At 41.7% G+C, this 20,103-nt stretch overlaps 3 protein-coding genes across 9 annotated transcripts in view; 2 read left to right on the plus strand and 1 right to left on the minus strand.

Annotated features, from left to right (window-relative positions):
- Nucleotides 1-98: 98 nt before the first annotated feature.
- PLA2G12A (phospholipase A2 group XIIA) lies at nucleotides 99-5,555 on the plus strand. Its single transcript, XM_042796702.1, has 4 exons — nucleotides 99-433; nucleotides 1,589-1,665; nucleotides 2,817-2,982; nucleotides 3,951-5,555. The coding sequence occupies exons 1-4, from the start codon at nucleotides 211-213 to the stop codon at nucleotides 4,067-4,069; spliced, it is 585 nt and encodes a 194-aa protein (XP_042652636.1). The 5' UTR covers nucleotides 99-210; the 3' UTR covers nucleotides 4,070-5,555.
- An 898-nt stretch (nucleotides 5,556-6,453) lies between these two features.
- CASP6 (caspase 6) lies at nucleotides 6,454-18,794 on the plus strand. Of its 7 annotated transcripts, none has more exons than XM_032997790.2 (8): nucleotides 6,454-8,662; nucleotides 10,336-10,377; nucleotides 11,149-11,191; nucleotides 13,253-13,303; nucleotides 13,780-13,856; nucleotides 14,292-14,467; nucleotides 16,585-16,741; nucleotides 17,363-18,794. In XM_032997790.2, exons 1-8 carry the CDS (start codon nucleotides 8,629-8,631, stop codon nucleotides 17,599-17,601), a joined length of 819 nt encoding a protein of 272 aa, XP_032853681.2. In that variant the 5' UTR covers nucleotides 6,454-8,628; the 3' UTR covers nucleotides 17,602-18,794. The 7 variants fall into 7 exon arrangements, with proteins under 7 accessions (XP_032853681.2, XP_032853680.2, XP_042652909.1 ...); XM_032997789.2 differs by having other exon boundaries at nucleotides 6,456-8,662; nucleotides 13,157-13,303; XM_042796975.1 differs by lacking the exon at nucleotides 6,454-8,662 and adding an exon at nucleotides 8,680-8,898.
- Nucleotides 18,795-19,183: 389 nt separating this feature from the next.
- The window catches only part of MCUB (mitochondrial calcium uniporter dominant negative subunit beta), a 52,530-nt gene continuing 51,610 nt past the window's right edge, over nucleotides 19,184-20,103 (minus strand). The window contains exon 8 of the mRNA XM_032997648.2: nucleotides 19,184-19,382. Within this exon, the coding sequence (XP_032853539.2) occupies nucleotides 19,305-19,382 (78 nt within the window). The 3' untranslated portion in view covers nucleotides 19,184-19,304. The remainder of the gene's footprint in view (nucleotides 19,383-20,103) is intronic.

Genomic DNA, 20,103 nt, shown 5'->3' on the forward strand with positions numbered 1-20,103 from the left:
GCGGGGGAGGGGGCAGGTGCTAGGCCCGCGTTTTGCAGCGTCTCTCCTGTCGCCGCCTGCAGCTGAGGGGCGAAACCCTCCGCCCGGCCCGAGGGCCCTCCCCGCCGGGCGGGCGGGGGCGGCGCCCGCGGGGCCGATGGCGGCGGCGGCGGCGAGCGGCGGGAGCGGGCGGGCTGTGGCGGCTTAGCGGGCGGCGGGACGCCGCTCGGCATGGCCCGCGGCCTGCTGCTGCTGCTGCTGCTGGCGGCGGTGCTGGCCTGCGGCTGGCGGGGCCCGCGGCCGGCGCGGAGCCAGGAGGCCCCGCAGACCCCCGACTGGCGGATGACGCTGAAGACCATCCGCAACGGGGTGCACAAGATCGACGTGTACCTCAACGCGGCCCTCGACCTGCTGGGCGGCGAGGACGGCCTCTGCCAGTACAAGTGCAGCGACGGTGAGGCTGGGCGGCGGGGCGGGGAGGGGGCCGGGACCCCGCCGCGACCCTTGTCCTGCCGCCGGCCGGCTCGCCTCAGCCGGGCCGGCCCGGTCAGAGCGACCGGCTGGCGGCAGCGCTCCCGCCGGTCCTGGGCGCCGCTCCGGGGAAACCTCGGGAACAAGTTCTTAGACAGGTGTGTGTGCAGTTATATATATATAGATATAGATATAGATATATCTAACCTGCCTGGCGGCGGCTTGCCTGTCGTCCCCGGCCGCCGCAGAGGGGTGCCAGGCGGGCGATGCTCCAGAAAGGGGGTTTCTTGCCAGGCTTGTCACCGGCGCTTCGGGAGCCCCCCCAAAGTGGGGGGTTCAGGTAGACCCTCTTGGTTCCTCTCGGCTGAATCGATTTACCCCCAGTTTACTGGCTTGGATTGTTTGTTAAATCAGGAAATTAGTTCGGTGGTGGCACCCTGACTGGCTCCACGACAGCGGCCGGGACACTGTGACATTTCCCCTCTGTGCTAGAATATGCACTTTTCAAATACGGTTTTTCCTCTCCACTACTTTTAATTGTGGCCTCAGTTTGTTTCCAATACTGAAACAAGGTGGAGGGTCATTTTTCAAATTAACTCTACAATCTTCCTTAACTTGGGATGCAGAATTCCCTGTCTAGCTGCACTAGGAAGTGTTCAGGGAGATATGACTTTAGCAGTCTCTGCTAATTTAAATTTTATTAATGTTGCAGTTGTAGAAATAAAAAGATGTTTAATTCCATTTAATTTTAATGCTTAAGCAAAAAAAATCGGAGTACTATTGCTGACTGTATATAAAGCATGGGATTATTAATTAATTAAAGTACTCTGTTCGTTAATGTAATTGTATATATTGCACACTTAACTGACACATCAATTTTAGTAACTCAAGCCCTTTTTCTTAATTTGGGAAGCTAACATTAACACTTGCTCAGGTGTCTTGTCTCCCTTTCTTAAAAAAGTGCTTAGTACCCCTAAGTGGTAATTTGGTAAGGATTGTTGATATTCAGGTGCCTAATTTAAGTCCAGAAATATAACTGATACTGTCTTAAGCCCAACAAATGCCTGTGGTGAGTTTTAATAGCACAAAAACTTCTGTCAAAAAATCTATTTGAGGCCTGATAAATTACCTTTTTCAGGATCAAAGCCCTTTCCTCGCTATGGCTATAAACCATCACCACCAAATGGTTGTGGATCCCCTTTATTTGGAGTTCAGGTAAGTATTTCCATTTCGGAGCATCTTCGTGTGTCTTTCATATATCAGCTTTCCTCGATGTGGGTGGTTTTTTCCCTCCCCTTTCTAAGGATGAGACAGCATCCATGTACAATTTCCCTGCTTTTATCAACTCCAACACATGCTTTGGTAACAACATCTGAAAAATGTTAGTATTATAAACCAACATAACATAAACATTTTCATCACTGACATAAAATATTACAGGGATCAAATGGAATGTTGATGATTAATTTCTGATTTGTTAATGTTTGGTTTAGTGTTTTGTACTCACAGTCTTGAAAGTGCTGAGTAATCCCAACTGTAACCCTGTGAGATTGGAGGGTTTGGCTCTAACTGTTGCTGTTTTTACTGATGTTAATCCAGTTTCCTTAATGCTAGAAAGAAAATACGGGTTATTTTATGTACCAGATCTGGCTGGGATGGAGTTAGCGTTCTTCAGAGCAGGCTGCATGGTGCTGTGTTTGGGATTTGGGGCTCAAACAGTGTTCGTGGGTTTGGCCACTGCTGAACAGTGGTTGCACAGCTTTGGGACTTCACCTTTTTTCCCCGCTCTGCCCACCCACCACCCCAGAGCAGAGGGGGGAGCTGGGCAAGAGGCTGGGAGGGGACACATCTGGGGCAGCTGGCCCAAACTGGCCAGAGGGATATTCTATACTATGTAGTCATGCTCAGCAATAAAAACTGGAGTAGTGGAAGAAGGGAGTGTGTGTGGTTAGCTTCCAAGGTGGCTGTTGCTCAAAGACTGCCTGGGCATCCATCTGCTTGTGGGTCGTGGTGAATGATTGTTTTTGCACTGCTTATTTTGGGGCATTTTTTTCCGTTTTCATTTATCTAATAAACTGTCTTTATCTTGACCCACAAGTTTCCTTGCTTTTGCTCTTCCTATTCTCTCTTCCATTCCATGGAGAGGGGACAGAGGTTGAGCAAGCAACTCTGTGGGTGCTTGGCTGCTGGCCAGGGCCAAACCACCACAGCTTACTTGAGGTGAACAGTGAAATAGAGAGGTAAGTGAATGACAGCTGGATTGATGGCATTAGTTTTTAACTTGTAACTGTTACAGTCTATTCGTAGGCTATATTTGTCTTAACTGGAATATCAATGGAGTGTCTGGGGGGGGCGTTACTTCACAGTTTGACATCGGTATCCCTTCGATGACAAAGTGCTGCAATCACCATGACAGATGCTACGATACTTGTGGCAATAAAAAAAATGATTGTGATGAGCAGTTTCAGTCATGCCTCTCCAAAATTTGCAGAGATGTGCAGAAAACGCTTGGGATCTCAGAGAGTGTCCAGGGTAAGTGTGAAAAAGCCTTTTTTTTTTTTTTTTCAAGCTTAAGTGAGCTCATTCGTCGAAGAATCATTGTGCAGTGCAGTATTGCCACATTTTCATAAGCTGATGCCTTCTTCTGTCCCTCTGTAGTGCAGCCCAGACACTTGTACAGCAGATCAATGACACAGCGTAGGAAAATGATTAGGGTTAAAACTAACCTTGAGGGGGGGGAAAAAAATGCTTCTCATTTAGGAGTATGAATATCGGAATACAACTTGATCAAAATTCATGTATAATTCTTTTATTTACTGTAGCATAGCTGAATATTCACTGGGTCATTTCTAAATGCCTACTATGTGTAATTTCTAGTAAACTGTAGAAACATACTAAATTGTTTCCTTTTATGAAATAAGATATAAGAATAAAATATTGTCATAGTGGAAGTAGTTAATGATATCTCTTAGTGAATAAATTGTAGATTTTTTAGTAACAGTCCATATGATACTCCTTCTGGTTGTTGGCCTGCATCTGATGAATAAATGACATAACTGCACTTTTTAACTTGGACAACGTCACTTTTACAGTAAGTAGTCCCACTGAGAGCAGTATGTTTTCAGAACAAGTCTATGTTTGAACTTCTCAAATTCATTTAACTGCAAATAAGTCATGGCATTAGTGTTTAATGTCAGAACTGGTGAATATTTGTGCAATTCTGTTGAGCTGCTGTTAAAGATGGCGACCTCTGCATAAACAGGAGTGCAAAAAGTGAGGGGCTAAACCAGCTCTTCCATCTTTCCAAGACTAAATGATGCTTCTAACACTGATAACATTCCACATGTTATGAATTTTCTTATTTGACACATGAAAAATCTTTCCTCACGACTTAAATGATTCTGTATTGGTTCAGTCTTTCATTTTACAGTCTATTTGCTATGCCCTGTTTCATATTCCATTCAAAGAGTACTTTTAACTGAACTCCTCTTCGCTTGCAGCTTGTGAATCAACTGTTCAGCTGTTGTTTGATGCGGTTATACATTTAGGATGTAAACCATACCTGGATAGCCAGAGAGCTGCATGTATGTGTCAATATGAGGATAAGACAGATCTCTGAAAGAAGATAATGAAATTGTATGGTGTAGAATAAAGTCAAAGACTCAGCTGGAACGAAGCAAGTGTTTGGTTACAAAGCTTTATGCATTTCAGACAGTAATATATCAAACACTGACACAAATGGACTGGTTTGAAAGACACTATGATATTCTTCCTAATGTATAAAAGAAACAAGTCTTCCTTCTCTCCCTTTATGCCAGAAGCTTGGAAACTGAAATTAGTTTCCTTTGGTGTATGTCCACTCAGGGTACACTATCGTAAAACACTAGTGCCATTTTAAAGTTTTTAAGAAAAGCCCATAATGAGGAAATCATAGACACAGAAGAGTTGTATTGAATTCTCAGATGATTTTTAATATAGGTCAGATTTTAAGTTTATTAGCAGTTGATAACATCGGATAGCTCCAACAGGAAGGAGCCTTTTCTGTGCGTTAATATGGCAACTTAAATAGCCTGTACTTTCATGCTTAGGGTACAGTTGCTTTCAGTTCTCTTTGATGTGTGCTGTCCCATGGGTTTGTTTTTAAAAAAACAGTAACAAAAAACCCCAAGCTCTTAGCAAGGGTATATATCTGCACTACATATTTCTACCTGATTCTAGCTCAACCTTACTTCTGCAGCACTTTTCAGATCAAATATGTTGATCCTTTTAAGGCTTGACCACTAAAAGGAACAGTTTGCAACCTATGGATATACTTTTGATTTGACAAAATGGTGGAATGTAGTTGCTATGTTATTTTAAAAATGTATTGAATGTTTATTTTTCAAATAAAACATTTTGTGTTGTGTATTACATGCATAGAAAGGATATATTGTTCAAATAAGTTGACTTATATTTGTCTTGTGGCACAACTTGGTTACTGTATTCATCTTTGCTTTCATTTAGTCCGTTCTGATGAAAACTGAAAGAAAGTTCCACAGTTAGGGTCAGTATGCCCAACAAACCTTTTTATTTAAAATGCCCTCTATGAGGCTGACAGATACTTGAACTTGTATTTCTGTCATCTGTTCCCATGACCTCTGTGAGGCTGAGAAACATCTAAGCCTGTACTTCTGTCATCTCTTCCCTCTCTGACTTCTCTAGCTGAAATCACCTGATGTCGGAGTTATGTGAGGTTTGTTCTCTGTACTGATCTTTCATGGCTTATCTCCAGTGGACAGTCCTTAGTTAACTTTTGCATTAGGTCTTCTGTCATAAAGATTCTGATTTGCTCTCCTGCTGCCCCGATTCTGCCTTAGAAATCCACAGGAGGAGTGGACTGAAAATTAAAATACTGCGTCTGTGAACAGGGAGTGGAAACTGTGCTAAAAGCCTAAAATTTACCAGACTCATGGGCTATAATGTGATTTATCCTCTGGAAGTATTTTTATATGTTTGTTTGTTTGTTTTTTACCAGTTGTTAGTGGTATTTTTGTTTTGTTTTTCACTAAAGCTTACTGTACATGACAGTGAATGTAAGTGCCTCCTAGAATAAAATTCCTGCTAAATTTTGTTGGCCATGCTTCATGGTTTCTTTTCGTATTTGTGGATATGCAGTAGCACTGCAAGGAAAGTATTACTATAGAGTTTTACAAAACTCTGCTTGAAGAACTTGTATTTCTTCTATATTTGGTGAAATTTGTTTTCTGCCATGGAATAGAAACAACTCTGAATTACCCTGTAATTCCATGGTTGGAACCCTAAAAGTCTTTTAGCACCAAAGCAGGGAATGGTAATGGCATTGTTTGTTTAAAATAAAAGAAGTACCACAATGAGTCCAAAACACAATAATTCAACTAGATGGCTGTTGAGTTGGGTAGAAACAAGCTTAAACTAGATGCTTAAACGAACACGGAAAATTTTCACCATTTTTTGTTGCCTTCTCTGTTGACCTGTAATTGTACCATGAAAGCCTTCCAGACTTTCCTTAAAACCATTTATAATACTAAAAAGAGCTTTAACACTGCTGGATAGCACTTTAATAGTTCTGCTTGCAAACTAGAGGAAGCATTTGACTTCTTCCAGCAAGTCTTTGCCTTGCGTAAACTTCCTGTAGTAGAAATCCTTGATTATAGTTACCTGCAAACTATACAAAATGCATTTTACAGGCCACAGCCCCGAAATGAAGGCTAGCTATCACCCCCAGGATTAATCATACCATTTAACAATTTATGTAGATAGAGACATATATGTAAGAAGTGTAATACTTGGCCTGGTTTTGGCTGGGATAGAGTTAGTTTTCTTCCTAGAACCTGGTATACTGCTGTGTTTTGGATTTAGGATGAGAATCATGTTGGTAACATGCTGATGTTTTAGCTGTTGCTGAGCAGTGCTTACACCAAGTCAAGGACTTTTCAGCTCTCGTGCTGCCCTGCCGGCGAGGAGGCTGGGGGGGCACAAGAAGCTGGGAGGGGGCCCAGCCAGGACTGCTGATGCCAACTGGCCAAAGGGATATTCCATACCATGTGGCATCATGTTGGAACAATAAAGCTGGGGGAAGTTGGATGCAGGGTGCCACCTCGCTGGTCAGAAACTGGCTGGGCATCAGCGGGTGGCGAGCAATTGCTCTGGGCATCACTTGTTTTGTATATTATTCCATTATTATTTCCCTTCCTCTTCTGTCATATCAAACTGCCTTTATCTCAACTCAAAAATCATATTTTTTTTCTGATTATTTCCCCCCGTTCCACTTGGGGAGTGAGCGAATGGCTGTGTGGTGTTTAAATGCCTGCTGGGTTAAATGACAATACTATTTATAGCAGCTCTTGGCATTTTACTCAATACTGCATGCTTTTATGTAGCCAGTAGTATTATTTAAATATTGCAGTGGTTTTGTTTTGTTTTGTTTTTTTAACAAGTTAAAGTCTTAATAAAGTTGCCTTCCTCAGGCTGCTTTGCTTTTCTGGATGATCTGAGTATCAGCAGTGTGTCCACAATCAAACTTCCTTCTTTAAACTGCAGTTCTGATACGCCCATAATACCTACTTATGATGGAGCTACTGCAACAATCTGGAAGCGTTTGAAAACATCCACATGCATGTGTAACAAAAACTTTCATATATTAAAATCAGCTGGAAACACACACCAGTCAAATGCTACCTTAGGCTCTGTACATCGTGATCGTTACTGGTAACTCATCTGAACGCAGTGGCTGGCGGAGTATGCGCTTAGCCACCAGCAAAACAAAGTGGAAAAGATGCTTAAATGTCTTATTAGGATCTAAGCAATCTTGGACTGAGGAATATGTCTGATATGAATTCAAACTGCTGAACAGAAAGCTCTCATAGAGTCTTACATTTAGGTTCTACAGCTGCTATTTCTCACAGGATTCTTGCCACTGGGTTTAGGGGCAGCTCTAGTGTCAGATGAGGGATCTGGGATTTGCAGATTGCAGAAAAATGGATCTTCTTGGTAAGAGTCTAGATGTTTCAGTGGAAGATGCTAAGCTCTTAAATAGTATCATGTTCTAACATAAACACAAGGACAATTTAAACAGTTTTATCCTGATTTAGCTGCCTACTGGCAGTCTGATAATAACAAGTCAAAACAAGAGGAAAACAACCAAAGGTGATCAGAAATACCCATAGTGCCTTTAACCAGAAGTGAGTCATCTTGTCTGAGATTGAGTCATGCGAGAAGCCTGTGTAAAAACAGGCCAAACAGACTGGGTAAAAATACCTAAAATTCTACTCGAAATCCGCCTCCTTTTGTGCTTGTAGCAGCAATCTCTAAGAGCATACTGACACCAGTTTATCCTAGAGCCTTCCTAGAAATAGGCCAGGTAGGAAATTCAGATCCATCCATGGTACAAACCTGCAAAGCTCTTATACAGGATTTTTCTTGTCATTGGCTTTGGTTTAGAAACTGTTGTTTCTTATGCAGTCCATCAGTGACCGTGAAGTAAGTGTCAAATAATGCAAAGGCTGGGAATACCAGCATTTGGACAGATACCTTGGCACTCTCTTTAATACCTTGGTGCTCTCCTCACAGTTCTAAGATCATCAAACAGAACTGATGCAAGAACAGAGCAAAGCTGCAGAATTACCTACACACAGAAGTCTCAAGGGTTTACATGCAGGTGCTAGAATGAAAATGTATTTTGAGTAATAGTAGTGTTACTGCAAAGGAAACGGTATGTGCCTTTAAGGGAATTTCTACAACTTTTGAAAAATCTCAATTTACTAAACACACTAGCTTCTCACCGTGTTTCAGGGTGATGCCTTTGTATACAACGGCGCGGTTAAGGAAACACGGTCAGTACAGTACACATCACAGGAATACAGATAAGGCACCACAGACTTAAACAGGAGACGCCTTAACGCATCACCCTTCCCTTTCCCCGTCTGAGTTTCGACCCACGGCAGCCGGCCTTCGCCATCTCCAGAGCGGGGCGTTGCCACACCAGGCCGCTGCCATTACGGCTTTACCTGCAGGGCGCGGGGCTCTCCTTCGCCAGCCGCCGCCGGGGAGAAGGACGACGAAGGGCCTGCCCCCGCGGGGGTGCCTGGGCCGGGCCGGGCCGAGGAGGCGGGCCGGCCGCGGGAGGCCGAGGCGCGCACGGAGGTGCCCGTGTCCGCGGTCATGTCGGGCTCGGAGCGGCGGCGGCGGCCGGCAGGTGGGTGGGGGCTGGAGAAAATGGCGGCCGTTGTGCGGGGTCGTTAGCGGTCGCGGCGGTCCCCCGTGCCCTGGCGACCGAGGGTTTCGACGCGGCTTGTGGGCGGCCGGGAACCCATCGCCCCCCGCGGAGAAAGAGCGGGAGGGGGGGAATGGCTGTGCGAGGGCCCGCGGCCGAACCGGAGCGACGGAGCGCGGCCTTTGCTTCCCGTCGGAGATGGAGGGGCAGCGGGGAAGGTGACGGGCGCGGAGAAGGCCGGCACGGCGGCTGAGGCGGCCATCGCGGAAGTAGATTTTCGTGTAAAACTCGGAGCACCCCACTGAGTAAAGTCCCCGTCCCGTCCCGTCCCGCCACCGCGGCGGGCGATAGAAGGGGGTGGGCGGTGTTTTTAACGAGGGGGGAGCGCGACCGCCCGGCCCCGCAGCCCCGGGACAGCCCGGCAGGGCGGCGAGGCGAGATCGGGGACACGGGGCTGCTTTCCCAACACAGAAGAAAAACAGCTGGCATCGTAAAAATTCAAGAACAGTGATGTGTAACAGGAGGACGAGAGATGAGAGGAACAGGAAAGCCAGGGCAGGTTGGTTCCCGAGATGTTGTCAGCTTACCTATGGGCGTTTTGGTGCCATTTGGTTACCGGTATTTTCAGAATGCCATGTCCTTTGGCCCAAATGGTAGACCTATTGAGATTAAAATACATCCAAGGAAAGATGCTATCAGATCCCAGTGTAATCCAGTGCGTGCCTGATTTTTTGATTCCTTTGAAACCGTCCATCTTCACAAGATTTAAGACAAGTGGGCCCACTGAGAGCAATCAGGTTTTAGAACAGATCTGTGTAAGACAAGCAGAAAGTTTTTCATAAATAATATTCATAATTTAAGTAGTGTTTACTTGAATGAAACTGCAATATGCCAGTGGCGATGAAAAGCTAAAGACTGGCAACTGACTAAACAGGATTAAAAGAACAGGAAAACCATCTTTCCCCAGTTTTCTTTGGTCCATGAATTCTGTTCTTCCTGTGTTTACATGACAGAATTTCCTGTCAGAAAGTTTGATGACTATACCGTTTTCATGTTCTGTTGTTTTTTGAGGGAATGGAGTACCCCCCTCCCGCCCCTTAAGTTGAGGTAAAAGCATCAGCCACATCTCAGGTAGACAAGCTAAAATACAGCGTAAATTTAAACATACAGATGCACTAATCTCTTGTTACCTATTATCAGGAGTCACAGGCACTGGTGTTGCTGTGTTCTATCTACACTCGTTTTTCAGCACTTCTGTCATTAGTCTGACCTACAGGTTAAGTTTCAAGCAAACTGAAATAACTTTTTTTGTGCGTTCTGATTACTAGTGATAATTGTAAGGCTCATCACCTGAGAGCATGATGGATATTTGCCAGTGGAAGGTTTACATGTAAATAGTAATACTTAGAAGCATGTGACTTCCTTTGAGCCACGCTGTACTCTCCTGTGCTATTAAAAGCTTCCAGAGCCAAGTCTGGATTTCTGCAAGTTTATTACAATGTCTGTATGAACATCCTCTATCAATACATAGTTATGTTAGTTTGTTTTGCAAAAGGCTTTAATCAGATGTGAAAAACAGAGGTGAAAAGGTAGTATCATATATACAAAGTAGTTTGTAAAGTATACGTATACATAACCCGTCTTTATAATTGCAGGCAACATCCAGTTGGATAGTAGACCTACATTAACCACCACAGGTACAGTATATTATATAGTTTTCATAATGTAGTAGTTAGTTTCCACCAGTAGTAGCAAGAGCTGTGATTTTATAGTCCATTGAGATGATTAAGCGAAAGGAATAAATATTTTTGGCCATCTGCAGGTCTTTAGTTCTGCACGCTCTCAAGATCTCTCCAGATGTGCATGTTCCCTGTTGTTCCCACAATGTTACTTTTATATGCATTCTGTTACTGGAGATAATTATGTCTATATCGTTTAGCAAATAAAAAGTATAAATCTTGCATCTTCTCAGTTGTCATTAGCTATACATACTGTTACCCTACCTACTGTGACTCATATGCTGCATCCAGTCTCGGAGAGAATGCTCACATTTGGATTAGCAGCACTCCTGAAATAAAAGGAACAGTGTATTTTTAGATTGTGTAAAATCATAACTATTGAGTCAGAGACTCTCTTTAAATAAATACAGCCAGCTAGTTAGTTATAGAAAATCATGATCCCTGAATATGTCTATATAGATACAGATACACAGACAAATACAAAATATGCATGTCTCAGCCACCTAAAAGTCAGACTGTTGGGAGTCAGAACTTTATGAACATCCTCCAAAAGCTGTGGGTGCGGACAAATGCTAATACATCTGTTCAACTGCATGCCTACTTACTTGCTGGGTAAATGAGCTTTTGGTTCACATTAACAGCTAACTTTAAGGCTGGTTGCACAAGTTCAAATTGTTTCTTTTTAATGAACGATTTAGTGGCTAAATTACTTTTTGATCTCTTTAACAGATGGAAATCGGAACATCACAGAAGTAGATGCACTCGATAGAAGGTAAAGATCCCATGGCAATGAGAGAGATGGCCCACAGCATTGAGGTCAGTGCAGGGTTTTCTGGTTTTTGTTAAGAATGTGGCTGGATTATTCAACTCAACTCTACCCACTGACAGAAAACTTTTCTAGTTTTAGCTGCACTAGATGTAGAACCACCCTTCTTATCATGAAGGCATGCAGAAAGGACTCTGAGGAGTGGACTCCTTTTATGTTAGGCAATGTGCAGAGACTGTAGCAAAAATACCACCACGATCTAAGGAGAAATTGGGCAGACTAAGTGGTAGAGCGTAGCATGGGAATATATTCCTCTACAAGGAGGGTAAAGGGATCATGGGATAGTGATTCCATTAATTTTTCTTACTCTACAACATCATCTAGCCCTGGAAGAGGTAACCTACCTACCTGATAAATTCCTCTGCTTCACCCACTCAGTGAATACAGCTGAGCAGAGGAGGAGCTGTTGAGGGAACCACCCTTTAATGATCATTCGCAGGATCCAGGAAGGTAACTGTTGAAAATCCCTACTAGCCCTATGTCCAGCTGAATCCTAAGGAAGATAAATTGTCAAAATCCGAATAAACTCTGGTACTGGTACAGGTGAAATATAATTACAGGGCTGAAGTTTATCATCTTTGCATTTTATCATGTTAAGTACTTGTATTTGACGGAGTGTGATGGAGCACCCCACTTAACTTTTCATATTGGTTATCCAGCCAACATTGTAGAATCCCTCAGACTTTGAACAGTTATCCAGAATTCCTGTTCCCTGTTTGAATTCTTATGCAGACATTACAAAAAGATGGGGGCTATTATTATTAAGGGGCTACTCAAAGTGGAGAAGCACAAATAGTTTACTTTGGCCATTTTGTAGTGAAACAAAAGCATTTTGCTGATGAAATACGATCTTTTAAGTAACATCTGCAGGCAAATATTCTAAGCAACTTCTTCCACCAGTTGCACCAAAACTGAACATTCCACAGCAGGAAAAAAACCCAGTAACATGCCAATAATGACAGCTCTGACTAGAGCCAGTCCTAGGGCAGCATGACCTGGACTGTCATTCTGTGCCTTGTCTATTGCCAGAAGTGTTTTAGTTTCTGTTTCTGCAGATACCTGTGTCTACAAAAGCAGCAAGATTGTCTGCTTTGTCTCTCAAAATACAGCCATGCCAACACTTGGAAACAACCTTTTGGGTTCAGGTGTACAGTCCACAGTGTGCTATCGCAGACTTCTATGTTGTGTTTTGCTCATAAAACAATAAAATGGCTGAATGCTACTGCAAACACACAAGTGCTCCATACTTTTGTTGCCATGATAAAGTCCTCTACTTAGGAGCTGGGTAGGTCATTTGTTCTGTCCTTCAGCTTTAGGATCTTGCTGGCTGGTTGCTAAAAGCTTAGATGAGCCACTGTATTGTCATAGGTTTCATTTTGCTAGGGTAAATAATAGAAATTTGTTCTCCTTTTACAAGATAGACTATGCACACCACCTCATCACCAGTTTATGGTCTGTTTATGATGCAGCACTCAGTTCAGCTTGAAAAACTTCAAGCAAATCTCAGACAGCTACAATTCCAAATAAGTGCATATGGAGTATCCAATTATGTTAACACAACGTTTAGTTAAACACGTAACATGGAGAATTGGAGCCAAGTCGAAAATATAGTTTTATGCCTTACTGTGTTACTAATGAGACAGCCTCCTGACAAGAAAATACAAACCCATTTTAGATAAACTGTTCAACCTACCTGATAGAGCCTAGTACACACCCAACACTTGTTTTTACTGAATTTCTTAACATGCCTGAGCTTTTAAAAAAGACCTAGCAATTTAGACTCTTCCTAAAATACTGAACATTTTGAGTTCTCTAGTCAATTAAAAAAATCTCAGCTAGCAGGAATACAGGAAGGGAATTAAATTGGCCATTAACTCATTTATCAAGAATGTTTTCCATCTCTGGCAACAGACAAACACTTGATCCTGCAGTACAATACAAAATGAACCACCAAAGAAGAGGAATTGCGTTAATCTTCAATCATGAACACTTTTTTTGGCATTTAAGGCTGCCAGACAGACGTGGGACTCTTGCAGACAGAAACAATCTGAAACGCAGGTAAGAAACTTGGTTTCTCTACTAAAACTTAAAAAGCTAAACTTCAGAAATCATGGTCAAATAAAGTTTTCTAAATCTTACATTTAAGTATAGAACAAAAGATTCTGCAGACATAAGCACCTATGCAACCCTGGCAAAAAAAGTCGTAATAAAAAAAGCTTCAAGGCATATTCCTTTAAGTCACAGAAACTGCTGGCTTAATATGGCTTCAAGGCATATTCCTTTAAGTCACTGAGATCACAAGTCCTGTGATCTCAGTGAGTCCAGAGTTCCCTCAGGACAAACTCCTTCAAGTAACACCAGATATTACACCTGTACTTGACACTGGTTTAGTTCAAGATCAACTTTAGTAGCTTTTTCCATAAATAATGCATAAACACGAATAGTCATTCTCTCACAGGGAAAGCAACTGAGTTGGTAGAAACTGACATAATTTGACCAATATTTTTACTAATACTGATGTTTTTTAACAATAGTTTGACAGACCTTGGATTTGAAGTCAGACATTTTGATGATCTGAAAGCAGAAGATGTACTGCAGAAAATTTATGAAGGTAAGAGTCTACATATTGGTTATGTCTAACTGTAGCAGAATTTTCAGATATATTTTCTTCTATTCTCTATCTAACTTAAAATAATTTTTGTGCACAAGGAAGCTGCTTAACATTAGAAGGACTTAGGGGTTAGACTTCAGATTATTTTATTGCAATGCAAGTGAAGCTTCTGTGGAGAGAACTAATGAAGTCACTGAGAGCTGAAAGAAAGTACCTGCAGCTGGGAGAATAACATTCTTTTTACTTTTAGTGGCCCTTGCCTTCAACCATGTTGAAGCGTTGCACCTTCAAATCCCTGCAGTATTATACTATCTGAAAATAGGGTTCATTTGAAAGAGGACTGATCAGAGATTAAATTATATGATACAAATGTACAGTGTTTTTTAAACCTGAAGATCACTGTTTAGTCATCTAAGCACCACTTGACTATTTCAGCCTCTAAGGATGACCACAGTAATGCTGACTGCTTTGTTTGTGTGTTCCTGAGTCATGGAGAGGATGATCATATTTATGCATATGATGCTCAAATCAAAATTCAGGCAATCACAGACATGTTCAGAGGAGACAAGTGCCAGAGTCTGGTAGGAAAACCAAAGATATTTATCATTCAGGTAAGATGTCTGTTTCTGAATTCAGTGGAGTTAACACTGACCTATGTCTTCTTGTAATACAGAAGTCAGTTTTCCCAATACAGTCTTTCCACAAGAGCAAGCTTTTGCATCTTTAGGAAAGAAAGTATGGAAAACTGTTCCTTAAAGGCATTTAAGACAAGGATTGTTCTCTTTTTTTAACAAAACCTTTATGCATGCAAGTGTTAATATTATGATTCTAGCTGTATTTAGTAAGAAGTAATTTTACAAAGAGCAACCCAAATTAAGCCGTTTGATTGTCTGTCAGTGTATATTTAATGGCAGAGAAGACATTTTTTTGTGAGAAGGTTGTGTACAGCCTCAACTCAGTTCCTACTGTTCATACCTCACAGCCCTAGGCCAGGCTGTAGAAGGCTCCTTACCTTCACTGTTTCCTTCCAGGCAAGTCCCTTTACTTGATCCTTACAGAAGTTTGGTTTTTTGTTTTTTTTTTTTTTGGGGGGGGGGGGGGAGGCGGGAGTGGTTTGGTGGTGGTGAAGTTTTTTTGGTTTTGTTTTTTTTTCTTTTCTGTCCATGACCAATACTTGGCACCTCTGTAGAATTTAAAGAATCACTGAAGGCTTTATTGTCTCAGAAATACAGTTTGTGCTAAGCTGTCAAATAAAGTCCCTATGTAACCTCCTGTTTCATTCCTTGGTTCACAAGATAATGCAAGTTGGAAGGGACCTCAGGAGGTCTCTGGTCCAGCCTCCTGTTCAAAGCAGAGTTGGATGGCTTTATCCCATCTTTATTCAGATTACAATTAGCAAACTCACAGGAGAACCTGGCTTTCAGCAGACTGTAACTGTAGTAGTTTATAGAGTAATTCTAAGAATTACTTTTTTTTTTTTTTTTTTCAAATGAAAGCTTCCTTAGGCACAGGGCTCCTGCAAGAATTAGCATGTTGTTAATTCATCTTTCATTAGGACTTACTCATCTTTGATTTTTTTTTTTTTTTATAACCAGTTGCCAAAGATGGGAAAATATTTACACTTGGAAACATTTAGAATCTATACTTATCAAAAAGCATATTAACGTAGTTCATTTCATCAACTGAGTTCTTTTACAGCACAACTGGCATAGAATTTATCTTTGGAAATCAGGAAAACAGCAAGGGCAGAACTTCATCACTGTAAATGAAAGAAGATTTTTATGTTTCTCTCTTTAATGATAGTTCTTAAGTAATGGTCCTTACCTACTTTGTATCTTTTGAGTGTGTTTTTACCTTCTTATCCTCCATGTATAGCCTTTTTGCAACACTGACAATACTGGGGTCACTTACTGGCTTCTCACAAAAAACCCTCCCTCAACTAACACTTTTGAGACTGAACTAAGAGAAGTACAAGAGCATATAATGATGGCTGTGCTTCAGTGCTGCCTTGCCAGCAGGTCTGAAGGTGATTCTTCTCTCTGCTCAGCACTGGGGAGGCTGCATCTGAAGTACTATGTCCAGTTCTGGTTTCTTCAGTAAAGAAGAATACAGAGTTACTAGAGTGAGTCCTACAAAGGGCCATAAGTATGAGTAAGGGACTGGAGCATCTCTCATATGAGGAGAGGCTGAGAGAGCTGCGACTGTTCAGCTTGGAGGAAATGGCTCAGGGGAATCTTACCAATGTTATAAACACCTGGTGGGAGAGAATAAAGAATAGGGAGCCAGGCTCTTATCAGTGGCGCCCAGTGACAGGACAAGAGGAAATTGGCACAAATTAAAATACATGATACTCCTTCTTGACACAGTAAAACACTTTTTTTAGTGTGAGGGTAGTCAAACACTGTAAGAGGTCACCCAGAGAGATTGTAGAGTCTCCATCTGTGAAGATACTTGAAAGCTGACTGGACACTGTCCTGGAGAACCTGCTCTAGCTAGGGGTGATCTTAAGAGGTTCTTCCATCTCGGTGAATCTGTGATCATCTCAGGGCTTTCACTGGACTTTGTCACCAACATTTTAACTGATAGAGTAGTTAAGTGGGTCTTGATGAGTCCCAACTCATGGAACACCTAACTGAAGAGATGTTCCCTCTGGTTACTGTCAGAAAGACCGTACTAACATAGATACACTTGGCAGAGGTGAAAGCGTAACACTGCTTCTCACCAACAGGCATGTCGAGGTGATAAACATGATGATCCAGTTATTGCTCAGGATTCAATAGACAGTAGCAATGAATCCATCGTCAATGAGACCGAAGTGGATGCAGCTGGTGTCTATACCCTGCCTGCTGGTGCAGACTTTATCATGTGTTACTCTGTGGCACAAGGTAAGTTCTCATCTTTTACATCCGATGTCTGATACTTCACTGTAACAAGCTTGAGCACTTCTACATTTTGCAGTCAAAAGAATGAGTGCGGTTCCAGGTCATCTGTTTTACATGTCTGATAAGTGACATCTCGTCTGGGAAAGAGCCTTGCATGTCAAGGAAAAAGTGGAAAAAAAACCTATCCAGTTTGCAGTTAATTTGCCAAGCAGAAACGTTCTCATCAAACTTGCTGCCGAGCTGTCTGCTGACAGCAAGCATTCCCCTCTTGCAGGATTGTAGGATTCTGGTGGCTTATAAATTTCCCTGCAGTACATGGCTGTCCTCTCCAGCCCTCCACGTACCTTGTCCTCAGTCCCATCCACTCTCTTGCAGTGTGCAGATAAAAATCCTGTAAGGTACCAGTCCCTGAGCCGTGCTCCTCTTGGCTGAGCACTGTAAGTGACCTTAAAGCCATTTCCCATCTACAATTTCCAGTGAAATTAAATAATGGGCAAAGCCAGATTTACACCCATTAGTAATGCCTTACAGATGCAGCTAGTAAGCAGTAACTCTCATGAATATTTTTCAAGTGGCATCACTACTCACATTCAGATATCATTTTATGTTCCTGTCCTACTATAGGTTACTTTTCTCATCGTGAAACTGTAAATGGCTCCTGGTACATTCAAGATTTGTGTGAGGCACTTGGGAAGCACGGCTCTTCCTTGGAGTTCACTGAACTTCTTACTGTTGTTAACAGGAAAGTATCTTATCGCAAAGTGGATATGTGCAGAGACATTAATGCTATAGGAAAAAAACAGATTCCTTGTTTTGCCTCCATGTTAACTAAAAAATTGTATTTTCATCCAAAATCTAAGTAGATTGTTATTTAACAATGACAACCATTATTTAGTGCTCACTGCAGAAGTGAAAACTACACCATCTTACTTCAGGAGACTAATATCCTACAAAATTGTTTGCAAAAGCACTGGGATCAAACGTTATAGTTTGTATACTTCCTAAAATCTTAAAGCAATTTTGAAGTTGGTATTACAGCTCTGTTCATCTCAGGGAATTGGGGAAAAATTGACTGGTGCAAAACTACTAAAAGGTGCTCAGATTTTATTGAAAATGATTCTCTAGATTACTTTTTTTCTTAAAAGCTTTTTGATTGATTGCCATCTAACTGTGGCACATTTTATTATTTCCAGAATATTTCAAATGTCACATTAGTTTAGTTTTGCTCTGAGAGCACAGTTTACAGGGAGTATGTTTGTAGGGCATCTTTTATATGTGGACAGCAGTATCCACCTTCCAATCTTGGTGGATTTATTGAGCTTTTTAAACATTTTTTTATTTTCTCTCAACACTAAAAAGGAACTTAATTCCTTGAGTACAACTGTAGCATTAATATAGATAAAGGGCTTCTTTTTGCTTGCATATCATTTATGTTTGAGACACAATTACAGCTTGCTGGTGTTTTGCATCCTCAGGAGAAAAGCAAGCAGTAGTGAAATGAGACCACGTACACCTTGCTTAGCGCGACTTTGGGTGAGCTTGCCTTGTACACAACTCTGAAGCCAAAGCAAATCATTTCAAGGTTCCAGGCTCACTTATAACCGCTGGATGTCTCTAGGCAGCTCTGCAAAACGCAGCATATAGAAACCTTCATACTTCAGGCCTCAGAGTTGGATCAGCCTCTTTCTCCCCTTGGGCCCAGAGGAGATCAGCCAGACTTTGTCATTTGTCACCACAGGACTGTTACTACTGCAGCGTCAGTAACTTCAATGATACTGACTAGAAGCAAGTATTTCTTTTATTTTTTTACATTACTGGTACATGTGTTTAACTCTGGGGGACAATGGAGAACTCAAGCTGATAGAATTGTCTTAATCCACTTTCCTGGGTATAAAAGAATTGATTTATTGGTTCTGTTTTAGTTAATTCTTTCCATATACTATGTTCTGAGTCATAGATATTAAGTCTTACTGGGTCTACTTTTAAGCTTTGTATAAATCATGCATGTTTGAATGTTTTGATAAATTCTTTGAATAAAATGCAACAGTGAAATATATATGATTTTCTAGTAAATGAGTTTGATATATTGTACTTCTCCGGTGCTATTTACTAAAAAATCTTACTTGTTATGTAAGTCTAACCTCCACCAATGGTGTTACACCCACAGAGTCAATGCACAGAGCTAGGGAAAAGGAAACGGTAATTTCAGGAAAAAAATCCTTCATTCTCAATGCAGAAGTTAATTACTCTATGAGCTACTGCTGTGCTATAGTAAATGGTACTAGAAAGACAGCCCTTCTATAAAACATGCCTGTCATTTTACCAGCAGGCAGAATGCCTCCATTTTACTAACTAGACTTGACAAATATCTCAAAGAACTGCGTTTCAGCAGATTCATTATAGGGTTAAACAAAACCAAAACCAAACCATCAATGACCAAATAATTTTTATAGATATTTATTTCAACTTTTAAAACTATAGTGGTCAAAAATATCCAGTTTCTATAGAGTAACTAAATGTTTGTGTCAGCTTTGAAAGGGCAATTCTAATATATACAAAACCGAAGTCAGTCCTTGTCGCTGATTTCCTGGATTGGAAGCCTCAGGCGCAGAGGTTGGCGCAGACGCCTCAGGGATTCTTCTGCCTGCCAGTGCAAAAAATAGAGAGAGTTCATCCTTCTACAGCCCTCCGTTTTCCCTTTCACACGCCCAGAAGCTTTCCTGTCTGAGAAGGCATTGGCAAGGAACCAGACTAATCACATGGAGGACACTGAACATTTACAGACCTGCTCAGGTCATTCAGCCAGTCTCCAGAGAGAAGCATGTGCCCTGCCCATCCGCCCACTCCCTGATGTGTTATTGTCCTGAAATTACAATCACAACATTCATACTCACAGGCTACTCAGAAAGCATCAAACTGCAGCCTTATGTCAAATGTGGCTCATGGAACAATATCCTGAACCACAGGTCCTGAACTAAAGTTGGGGGTAATTTCAATTTTCTTCTATGAGACATTGAATGCAGGGCTGGCGAGATGGGATGGGGGAGTAAGAATTGAGTAGTGAGAGATCTGCTACACTTTTTTATGAAGACCACAAAGTTTCTCCTAGGTGCACACACCGCCTTTTCCATCTAGTTGCCCATGTGTAAATCTGAGCCTTTTACCTAAGCAAGAGGATTAGGACATTAAATGCTGAACTCTGCAAGACAGTTGCCTTCTAAGGAAGGGAGGAGATATCGTTACCAGAGCAATGCAGCAAACTCACTGTCTCCAAAAGCCATTCTATTAAAAAAAAACCCCAAACCTATTAAAATGGCCAAAAATGCAACATACTAGAGTATGCAAAAAAATATATGTGTAGGGCT

This window comes from Tyto alba, unplaced genomic scaffold (genome assembly GCF_018691265.1).
Source record: "Tyto alba isolate M040663 unplaced genomic scaffold, T.alba_DEE_v4.0 Super-Scaffold_23, whole genome shotgun sequence".
Lineage (NCBI taxonomy): Eukaryota > Metazoa > Chordata > Aves > Strigiformes > Tytonidae > Tyto > Tyto alba.

What these genes read in the sequence shown, in the direction of transcription:
- PLA2G12A (XM_042796702.1), top strand. Translation starts at nt 211, where the DNA reads ATGGCCCGCGGCCTGCTGCTGCTGCTGCTGCTGGCGGCGGTGCTGGCC. An exon ending in CCCCTTTATTTGGAGTTCAG is followed by an intron (nt 1,666 to 2,816) that starts GTAAGTATTTCC and finishes GTTACTTCACAG; the next exon opens with TTTGACATCGGTATCCCTTC. An exon ending in GATCTCAGAGAGTGTCCAGG is followed by an intron (nt 2,983 to 3,950) that starts GTAAGTGTGAAA and finishes CTTCGCTTGCAG; the next exon opens with CTTGTGAATCAACTGTTCAG.
- CASP6 (XM_042796974.1), top strand. Translation starts at nt 8,814, where the DNA reads ATGGCTGTGCGAGGGCCCGCGGCCGAACCGGAGCGACGGAGCGCGGCC. An exon ending in GTAGATGCACTCGATAGAAG is followed by an intron (nt 11,192 to 13,156) that starts GTAAAGATCCCA and finishes CTCTGGCAACAG; the next exon opens with ACAAACACTTGATCCTGCAG. An exon ending in CAAAGATATTTATCATTCAG is followed by an intron (nt 14,468 to 16,584) that starts GTAAGATGTCTG and finishes TCTCACCAACAG; the next exon opens with GCATGTCGAGGTGATAAACA.